This window comes from Cupressus sempervirens, chromosome 7, assembly GCF_028749045.1.
Source record: "Cupressus sempervirens isolate cs-2001-9-10 chromosome 7, ASM2874904v1, whole genome shotgun sequence".
Classification (NCBI taxonomy): domain Eukaryota; kingdom Viridiplantae; phylum Streptophyta; class Pinopsida; order Cupressales; family Cupressaceae; genus Cupressus; species Cupressus sempervirens.
Genome location: NC_143124.1, coordinates 291,332,851 through 291,344,456, shown reverse-complemented (window position 1 = coordinate 291,344,456; position 11,606 = coordinate 291,332,851). Strand labels below are relative to the sequence as shown.

At 33.9% G+C, this 11,606-nt stretch overlaps 1 protein-coding gene across 1 annotated transcript; it reads right to left on the bottom strand.

The window, feature by feature from the left end:
• Nucleotides 1-2,786: 2,786 nt before the first annotated feature.
• Nucleotides 2,787-7,394, bottom strand: LOC149546570 (putative UPF0481 protein At3g02645). Its single transcript, XM_089794001.1, has 4 exons — nucleotides 7,286-7,394; nucleotides 6,997-7,108; nucleotides 3,369-4,270; nucleotides 2,787-3,325 (listed from the first exon to the last, which is right to left on the bottom strand). Exons 3-4 carry the CDS (start codon nucleotides 4,248-4,250, stop codon nucleotides 2,840-2,842), a joined length of 1,368 nt encoding a protein of 455 aa, XP_089650127.1. The 5' UTR covers nucleotides 4,251-4,270; nucleotides 6,997-7,108; nucleotides 7,286-7,394; the 3' UTR covers nucleotides 2,787-2,839.
• Nucleotides 7,395-11,606: the final 4,212 nt, after the last annotated feature.

Genomic DNA, 11,606 nt, shown 5'->3' with positions numbered 1-11,606 from the left:
CAACTGTTTGCCAAAAAATGCCAAAATAAATGGGATAGTGGTCTAACAACATCACATCTGTCAGGGTAATGACAGGTAGATCACGATCTGTAGAAAAGGAAAACAATGATTGCATCGAGATCATAGCACGATCAAGATGTTTCAATATGCGGTTAGGACTCAAAAATTGGACCAAGTGTGTCAGGCCCCACTATCATGGTGGCGGCTAGTATTGGGATCAAAAAGGCCCAATTTATGACACATGTAAAACTAGGCTTCCCTTTCTCCAGCTGTCCAATGGAAAGGCAGAATGCCATCTTTGTCAAAGGCCACTTCAACCATATTGAAGTCCCCACACAGGACCCAAGTAGCTGGCGGCAGGTTGTCAGCAAGCCAAACCCACATTTGTGCCCTTTCCATAGCATCATTGGAGGCATAAACATTAATGACTCCAAAAGAATGATTGTTAATGGAAAGCAAAAGCCAAATAATACGGTGTGTGGGGTCAGAATTGTGCAAAATAATAACAGAATCAAGGCGAGGTGATAGGAGAGTAACTACACCACCTCAGCCAGCTTCATGCTAAGAAGAAAACATGACGCTATCCTGCCAAATGACGTGGCATGCGGGAGAAAGCATGAAACCAAAAATTTTAACTTCTTATAGGCAAAGAAAATCTAAATTCCCAAGTCTATCACGGGTATCCTGGACATAGAATTTTCTGGGGAGGTCTGTAAGACCTCGAACATTCCAAGAGAGGAAGTTCATGAGAACTCTTCCATATCATCCTCGTCCTCTAGAGAGGAGTAACTATTCTGCAGAAAGGTAGAAACTAGGTGGAAGTCAGATGGGAAATCCTCTGGACTTATAGTCTGCCGTTTGACCCCTGATATCTCTGCACGTCTAGGAGGACTGCAAGAATGCCTTGTTGCTAGTGGTACTATGGAAGAGACTGCAAGAGGATAATGAGCCCCAGCTAAGGATGAGGCCCTGGCGGCCGCCTTAATCCCATGTGAACCAGCAGAGTTTGAAACCTACGAAACTGGAAAAAATGCAATAGAAGCCGCTGGCGTCTCCACGCTAGCAGGCGCTGACACTTCAGTGGAAGCAGGAGGAATCGCGGTAATTGTCGCATAAGATGGCTTGGGGGCCAAAGGATTCAAGGCAGGCTTGCCTTTGCGCCCAACAGTAACCCATTCTTCTTTTTTTCCTTCGACCTGTTTGATAGGCGTCACTTTAGGCTGGGGTTTGACCCTAGGCGTAGCCAAAGGGAAATCCCTGATCTTGTGTTCCATAGACTGGCACCTATAACAGGTGTTAGGTAGGTTCAAGTAAAGCACCTTCTATGCGAAGGTTTGAGCGCCAATCTGGATTTCCACAGAATCCTTGAGATCTTTAGAAAGATCAACTTCAATGCAAACATACCGCTGAGGGCGAGCATTAAAAATTTCTCTGGCTCCTTGGTAACAACTTTTCCAAGGGCTTGGGCAATAGACTCAATAAAAGGCCAGCAAGGAAAGGGTAGACCTGAGAATTCGACCCAAACAGGAACCGTAAGCTTTTTATCATCCGAGACAGAGAAGTCTCGGGACCATTTTTGAAAAAAAAGCAGAGAGGAACGCATAGACCAAGGGCCATTGGTAAAAACTACATCTGCTTGCGACGGGTTAGCAAAGCGAAAAAAAAATAAAAAAACCTTTGGTATGGTTTTGCACAGCGTCAAGGCGGACTCCATGAGGAGTCCAGCTTTTGTTGACCCATTCTCTGAGCATAGCTTTAGGGGGAGTCCTACCAACAAAATACCCTATCAAGGTATGTTTTTCTAACCAGTCATATGCATCATCAAATTCTTGCAAAGGAAGGACAATATCAAGATTACCTCGTGGAAAACCTTCGGGACAAACCTGCATGGGCGTTTGTTCAGGGGTGGCACCATGGCAGTCTGAAGCAGCAACGTGAACATGAGAAACAACTGGTTCACCGCTGGTTGGAGCTATTATATCCTAACCTAAAGCTCCTACAGTAAATGTGGTATGACAAGTGCCGATAGAAAGGGAGTGCAAGCGAAGGGCCGTACGCAAAAAAAATTGAAAGTTCGCATGAACCAAGAAAACCCTAGCCAAAATTAAGAATACATTTAAGGAATGTGAATCTTATATTTCATTTAATTTATAAAAAAAATTAAAAATTAAAATATTAAATTATTTATCAAAACAAATAAATTATCATATAACTTTTAATTTTATTCCTTAATTTAAAAAGAAAAGAATCTTGCTATCAATATCATAAGTAATTAGTAGTATTATTCATATAAATTATAATGAAGAATCACAAGTTCATGTTCATGACATAAGGAAAGGCAATCAAGAATTTGAAATAAAAGACTTATTGATCTTAATTTAGTTACAAAATAATGAAAGTAATTTAAATATAATTAGAAAAAAGATACATATTTAGTGAACAAGGTAATTTAAAGCATTGAAGAAAGTAATCAAGTAGATGTATCAGAAGACTGACCATGTATTATTGACCATGTTAGATAATACATGCAAATAGTTTTGCTCAGAAATTAATATTGTTATTTAAACATATTTGTAGAAAATTAAACAATGACAAAGATATAAGACAGTACACAGTTCTATAACAGGCATCCAGTAGGCAACGTCTATGCAGCCACGAAAATGCACTTCCATACGAAGGAGAGGACTTAATCTTTTTAAAAGTTAGAAAAAGCAATATAAAGGAAGTTCATTTTCGTGGCTGTATAGCCACGGTCCATCCAGTAAAGTTTTTACTTCTCATCGATATAAAAAACAATATAATTTCTCTTAATTTTTTATCCATAAATATGGTTATTCACTTATTTTTTTGATCCATAATAAGTTTGTGCAGCAGTCATACCCAAAACAAGCAATGCCACCAAAAGAGAAGCGACGTACCAAGGTCTGGAGCAATACTCCTCTTTGAACTGTCTAATCCATAAATTCACTACACTGTGGTAATGATCGGTTATTTGTGTAACAACTTCCTCAAATTGTTCAATCGGTTTTATACTGACTTCCTTGTCTAGATTATGGAACATGTCACCTATTTCATTATCCCTCCCCATCAGACTTACGATGATATCTTGATCCCTAAGCAATGCAACATCTTTCTCAGACTCGATTAAGTCATCTATTATCCCAATATATTGGGAAATTATTGTGGCTTCTGGGGAAGGTCGACATCTTTGACACTCTTCATAAGCAATCAAATTCCGCAAGATAGTTTCAGTGTCATCCCCCAGAATGATTTTTGGGAGGACATAGTAACTTTCTCTAAATTTTCTGTTTTCAAATAGCAGTTCCCATCCTCACTTGGCTTGAAGGAGATGCCAACATTACTTAATAATTCTGCTGTAGGAGTAGATAGTCTTTCGTTATGACTGATAATATAACAGAAGGAGAATGGGGACGTGGGTGTGTTAAGAAATCTGTAATTAACATTCTACACAAATCCAACAAATGAAATGCACCCTTTTTAATGTGTTCTTCTATTTTGAATGGAATGTGGTCTTTCCAGACATCCAAACTGAATGGGAACCCTTTATATTCTTGGAAGTGACTTAGTATATGAGCTAACTTAGACTCTGCCTTTTCAAGGGTTTGTAGCTCCAATTGAAGCAAATATATGAGAACAAATAGTGGAATTTGGTTTTCCAACTTTATTATGTCCCTCTTTATAGCCCATGATATAGCATTTCCATCCCCAGACTGGAAAATAACACTAAAAGCCTCTTCTTCAATAGATATGTCTTTGCTGAGGGCCCTAAAGAATTCCAGTATAAAGCATGCATCCATAGTAAACATCCAGGCCAGTGTCTCTACATCGTATTCGGCAGCTGAATCTTGGTAGCATTCTCTGATTCTTTTGTCTAAACTTGTAATTGCTCCTGTCAACTTATAGACGTCCATATCATTCAGCCTTTTCAAAGTTCGTTCTAAGGCTTCTAGCTTGTGGTCGTCCATCACCGAGAAATTTGTCCCCTTCTTATGATGATAAAATCCGAAGGAAACAACTTGAGGAACATAAGCTTCTGGTTTCGAAGCCATCATGGATTCAGGTACCTTATAAATAGAAACATTTGAAGATGTTTGCAACATTTTATATTCACGAGATTTAAATCTTCTTTGCACCCGACTAAGCCATGTTTCAGTTCCATCATCGCCTTCTCGTTGGAATTCAACAAATCCTTTTCCACCCTGACTGTGAAGGATCTCTGGCTCGGCCATCTCTTTTCTCTAGCCTTTGTCTGCAAGCATGAGAGATGGATGCTAGTTTATATGCTCAATTATATTTTATACGAATAGTAAAAATTGTATTCTGCTAACTATAAAAAAATATTTACTATCTAGTTTAACAAACAGGATGATATTAATTCAACGTATGCCCCTGTTGGGAGTCGAAATTGCCGATTCATAGAGCTTTCTCGTAACTTCAAGAAATTTCATTTTTTACAAATGATTATCATTAAATTAATGGAAAGGAAAAAAAATGATATTTTTAAATTAATAAATAAACACTAATTATGAACTGTACTATTCGTTTAATACCTTGAATTCCATTTATTCCAAAAATTTGTTAGATAGGCTAAATTTCTAAAATAAGGTCAATATGACATCTAAATTTATTAGTAAGCTAAATTTATTACTAAGCTGTAAATATTTATTATGAGCAAATGTAAAGATTTTATTTAATATACTTAATGTAATTTTATAACATGTATAATATATATGTATCATAAATCTATCTTATTTTATATTAGATATGTTTTTATAAAAAAATCTATATTTTTATTTATATATGTTTCTACTTTGATTATTAATGTAAAATTTCTGAATTCTGAAACTTAATAAAACTGTAAGGAAGTTTTAATTTATAAAATAATTAAATTTAAAAAGATTTATTAAACTCCTTTTGAACTCAAAAAAAATTGACAATCATTTTTTTTAATCACCCGTCATAAAAAATAAAATATGACAGGTAGGTTGACCATCAAATTCCTCGCCTGCTGGGGAGCGATCAAATATAAAAGATAACAATAGATAACAATACAGTTTGTTTTTTGTAAGAATTGGAGAGACAAGGTTTGTTGCAAATACTCCTCCGGTTTTGTTTTAGCTAAGAAAACTGATGTCGAAGCACGTCGGAAAGCACAGTTTGCATCTAGCAGAACTATTATAAAACATTCAAGAACAAGGAAATTTGTTATACAATTACCTCCAGACGTATCCGTAGCAAATGCTTTTATTTATCTTATTACTTTAAAGGGGTGCTTTGTACGGCGAGAATCAAACAAACCGTGTTAATTCAGTGGCCAATCGAATAGACGCGTTTCAATCAAATCATGTCTGAATAAATATCACTTTATTTGCCCTTCAACTTTAATTAATGGAACGGTATCAAAAATACTACTTTGAATTTTTTATTTTGCTTCCATTTTATGTTAAATTAGTACTTGCATTGATAGTGTTGTATCGTGGACCTAGTTTGTTTTTTCTAAATTTTGGAGTTATTTTATAAAATTTAATAATATATAAAAAATTGTATATAATTTTGTATCATTGTAATAAGAAATATACAACAGTTTAAATTACATTCTTAATTTTGACTAATTTTTCTTATTAAGCCGAGAGGCTGGCTTCTACAATGGGAGCAGGTTTCGTTTGAACAATCTGACATTTTAAAAAAAATTGACAGACAGCTCCCAGTATGAACATTTATCCGTTATGGAATATGAATAGTTTTCTAAAATAATATATTAATAATCAGAACAAATTGTTAACGCATGAAAATGACCCGACTGACCACCTCCTGTAGTCCATGCTGCAACGAATGCTTTCTAAATAGTTGGAAAGTGAACACGGTGCGAGGGTACAATTTGATGGAGAAAATACTTCATTTTTCCAAAGCAGATAATAATTTAACAAATTAGATATGCAAGAACCATCTACTTTGCAGACTGCAAGAACAGTTAACAACCGCAGGCAAGAAATTATCAGAATACGATTCTCAGTCATAGTTTTAAGGCAAACCAGAGGGCAGTATCTTATGAATATACATGAATTAAGCAAACACCGGAAGGAAAGAAAAACATGAGGCGTTAAATGTTTCAAAATTTTTAGGCTTCAGAATTTATTTATGGAAATTTTTTAACTTTACATTTTTCAGAATTTGAAACATAAACTAGTTTATATATATATATATATAAGTCGAGAGTTATTCTTCTCGAGGCGCCTATTGCACTAAGCCAATTTATGAAAATAGGTGCCTTGAGAAGGATTCAGCTTTTATATATATATAAATAAATATATAAGCTAGTTTTTATGTTAAAATTAACATATACATTGAAGAAGTAGGGTGGAATTTGATTGTCCTATATTTATTTTTGTTTAATTATATTTAATATATTTTTGAAATTTTGATAATACAAAAAATATTATAGAGAATTATACCAAGAAATATAGAACAATTAAAATTTAACAAATGTTTATGTTCTGATTTCTTTTTCTGACTTTCTTATTGTTCTTGTATAATATTTTTTGATCCTTCATTTAATTTTATTATTTATCAATTTTATATATATATATATATATATATATATATATATAAAATGTTGTATATAATATTATATAATTATAATAGAAAATATAAAATAATAAAATAATGAATAAGCTTAGATTACACAAGCATATTAAAAATTCAATGATAACATAGAAAATCCATGAAGAATATGAACTCTTGCAGTTGGAGAAGCTTTGAGGGAATGTCGCAATTATGGTCCCGCCTCAAGCCTGGAGTGAACGTTTGCTTGAAAAACATATTATAAAACCCAAATAACAGAGAATTTACACAACCCGCGCCGACCCAAAATTATAGATGCGAACACATATAAAACTACCAATGAAAGACAAAACCCAATGAAAATGATTCAACCGCGTACAGTAAAAATGAACGAAACAATATGAAGTAACCTACCTCAAGATTTTCTAAAATTTGTGCTGTGTTGTCAATGAAGCCGCTGGAAGAAAATGGGCAGAGTCTCCAAAAAGGTCATCACTCCAACGAAATCCCTCTCGCCCGTTTCAATCTATTCACAATAAATAGAAACTAAATCTCAATATATTGTCATATATAAAATCACAGAGCCAATGCTATTTATTTAGCTGGTAACCACACCATTGTTGAAAAAAAAAAAACAATTACCCAATCCATGGCAAGCAACTTAATTTATAGAGCTTGCAGGAACAAAGAAAAAGAAACTAACCTTAACCAATCTCCTTAAAACTATCTGTTGCTTCAGTGAATTGACAATAAACGAAATGTAGATCTCAAAACATGCTTGTTTTAGTGCTGGTAGATTAGTTTAGTTATTCACTGTGACTTAAATTAAAAAGTAGAGTTTTCTTGTGCTTCACATATTCTAATCGTTGGGCGGTGCGTTTAACATACAAATCGAATAAAGCGTTTCTTTGAACTAAAGAGTTACAAAACTGTGACATGAAACAAAAGAAAAGCAAAGATCTTCATAAGTCTGAAGACAAGAATCAATTCTTACAAATAAATTTATAGAATTAAAATGACGAAACAAATGTATGCAAAACTCTAAAATAAAAATATGAGGTCAATTGTAGAGATGTTAGCGAACAAAATCAAAATGTCTTCCTGTTATCTGGGTATTAAATCCAGCACAAATTTTTAAAATTTTCTTATGTCAGCTAAAGTACTCGCAGGGTGATTCTAATTATACAAATGTTTGAAATTTCATTTTTTTAAATCTCAAATGAGTCAAAACAGGTCTAAATTTTAACATTAAATTGGTAACGCTTTTATCAAATTTTTAATGATTTTATAATGTCAAAGTCCTATGCCTATCTCTACAGCTTTGCCCAATATTTTTTATTTTTTGGAAACTAACTCTTAAGTCAAAAGTTGTGGCAGGTTAATGAAAGGTGCTAAAATATCGATGCAAACATTAACTTTAAATTTTTAAGAGGTTAAGTTTAGAGGTTCAAAACACATGTTTCCATTTGGGATCTTAATCTCTTATCCCAAAAAAGAGTTAATCCTAACATCCCAAATGCTAAATTTGAACTCAAACCTTAATCTCCTAAAATGAAAAAGATTAAGATTGAGACACAAAATCCATGTTTTGAAGGCAATTCTTAACCCCTATACCCAAATGGTCGAGGTCAAAATTTGAGAGGTTAATGAACCTCATTTAAGGTTATTTATTTCCGAGATGTATAACAAGAAAATTGTTTTCACAATTGATATCATTAAATGGAGTTCTCAAAAACATCATAGTTTGATTGAAAAATGTTCCAAAATCTACATACTTAAAGTGAACTGGGTACAGATCGAATGCAAAGGAACACTAGGTAGACATTGAAATGGCCAACTCAACGATTGATGTCACTTCCCAAAATAAAAAGAAATTTAATTGGTGTCTTTGGGATATGGTTACACCACAGATCAGAACAGGGAAATATGATCGACTATGTTGAACTGTAGTATCAAATGCCTACGTAGAGTGTGCAATAGGAATCATCAAAGTTTGTAATGCAATACCATGTAATATAAGGCAGAATAATTGTTTGACAAAATACCTATTGGAGCATAATAACTAGCCATCAATTTAGAAAGAATAGTTACCAATGAGGACTCCCCAAAGAGCTTGAAGACATATATCTAGAAACCATTATGCATAATGGTTTGCTTGGTGTGAAGGATGTTTGTGAGAGTTTGGAAACATATTGATAGGATCATTCCATGGAGCTTTGTGTAGTGCTAAGCTTGCTGAAAAAAGAGTTTAAAGGTGTAAAATTCTCACAAAATTTTCTTCAGCAACCAAACAACAATAGGGAATGTTGAGTTGCTTGGCACCTTAAGTAGCCGAGTGAAAAGGTGCACCAAGTTCTTGACAATGATATGGACCAAGTTACTCAATCACCAAAGGGTAGCTCAGCAACAATGGTCTCAGTCAACACTAAACCCAGTGAACTTGGTTAACAAAGGAATTGAATGAGGTCAATAAACTTGGTCAAGCAAGGGACCAAGTGAGCTTGATTAATACTAAGACTAAATGGTTTGGTAAACACAAGAAGAACTTGGTTAATACTGGGACTAAGTTAGAGTGGAGATGTTGGTTAACAAAGGGTATTGAGTTGTTTGGTAACTGACTTATAGTCTAGTTTCTTCCACCATTAAAACACAAGGACAAGAATAAAGAGTTGCAACTCTGCTTTTCACAAATAGTAAACACAATGCAATGTAGATAGAAATGGAGACAACAATAAGCTAAATAACTAGAGATTGACTAATATGCTTTCTTTCTTGCTTTCTATTCAAAAACTAATTCAACTATTGCAAATCTAGGAGCATATGGCTTCAAACTAGAACCAAAATACGTTAACCTACTACTTCTATAATATGATCTTGCAGCACTAGATGGCTGCTTACAATAAAATGTGGAGCAATCACTAGTTTGATAGGAGAAACAAAATGAACTTACAGAGAATAAAGAGATCTAATCTTGTACTGCTGCACACTCTGATCTTCTTCCTATTTTCCTGAACCTTCCTTCTACTCTCTCAATGCCTTATTCTCTTCAACTTATCTCTATTCCTTTTGGAATGAATGAAAATTCTTCCCTTTTGTCTTGTCTAAAAAACTTTCCCTCTCATTTTGAATTTGAACTCACCTACCATGTTTAATGCTTCTATTGGCTAGGTGAGCATTTGGCTCAAGGGGAAAACCATTAGTTTTCAACAAAAGGCTATTTGATCTAACATGTAAATTGTCTAGCCAAATTTCCACAAAGCATGAAAATATCATTATTCTACCATTGTACATGCCCTTTTGCTAAATGAGAGCATCATAAATTGTTTGCTACAGACAATGAAAGTTGATGGGTATATACTTGAGTACATAGGAGAAAAATTTGATGTAAAGCTTTCCTAATTAATGGATAGTTGCATTAGTGTAAGTTCTTAGTTGAGAGTTTGTTCAGAAGAGGCATGAAATCATAAGTAAGGCATGTTGGCTTATTGATATAACACCACACCCACCACTTCCTTCATCTAGGTGAAATCACCAATAGGTGTAGGCAACACAAAGCCTACACAAATGCTTATAAATTGTGCACATATTAGTGTGTTAAGAACCATATATAGATGTACATAAAGCACAATGAGTGTTCAATAGAATGTGATAAGGAACTTGAAGAAAAAACATCAAAATATTTTCATACATTCTTGTAGCCATAAATTCAAGAGAATGATGAGGGAGTGTTAGACGATGAATCTCGAATAGTTTTCATTCTAACTTGGTGTTTGGAGGCCTCTGATGATGATTTCCTCTATCGAGAAGACCTTCCTATTCAACCACCACTAATCATTAAAGATGATGACTTTATTGGTGAATCTAATTCTTTAGAATCTATTTCACAATCTCTTACCACTGTCACTAGTAAAGAAACAACTTCAAGTAAAATCTTCTATACATCTCCCTTAATTTAAGAAATGGAGGTCTTTACTTTCAAGGATGTTGAAGAATTTTTAGAGAATGACATGATCATCACAAGAGTAGATCATATACAAGAGAAATATGAATAGTTTTCAAGCAATCCTTTTCAAGGTTATGCCCAAGGGGAATACAAATCTTTCCAATTTTATGAAGATGGTCATTTAAAAAATCTAATATACCAAGTTTGTGCAAACATAAATATATATAAAATATCATTCCAAAGAAGGAGAAGTTTTTTGTAAGAGTGAGAAAGTTCTGTGAATGAACTTGGCAAAATTTGTTGTAGACAAAGGAAAAATCTAGTGAAAGGAGGAGCTCATATTGATAGAGGGAGTTCTTAAGAATAAATCCAAATTTTCATTGTGTTATGACATGTTGTGTTGCAATCAATGCCAAAGAGGGAGATTGTTGGATACAATTGATTAATTATGTATTGTCTTTGGTGTTACACAAATGTCATATCATTATAAGTCAGTATATGCCAAGCTCACTTGGGTAGTGAAGACATTTCTCTGTGTCTACAGGGCATTTCTATGATTTCCTAGTTCAAAAGGCAATGTATACCGAGTTCCCTCAGGTGTAAAAGGAAATATTGCAAAGCTAAGCATTTATCAGACTCACTTGGTTAATGTACAAAAGTTGGATGGAACTAGTTCTAACCAAGGACACTCAATTGCCAAAAGATCTCTACAAGTTTCTAGTGTTAACCAAGGTTCTATTGGTTAAAAAATGAAATTGCTTCTAAGTTAGTTTCTACCGAGTTGGGTCGGCTAATGAAGGATTTTTTTATCTTGACATATTAAGCTCAATTTATTTATTTATCAGTTCTAGCCAACTAAGGTGATGAATGTTAATTATTCTAAGTTGTATATGAGCCAACTTGACAATATGAAAGATATAAGGATGAGTCATGGATTCAAAAAGTGTGCAAGTGAAGATGTGATGAATGTATTGAAGATTTAATGATCAAGAGAGGAAGCAAATTTGAATGATAACCAAAATATCCTTGTGGAGTAGAAAAGTTATATTTAATAAGGAAGGATCAAGTACAAGCTAGAATA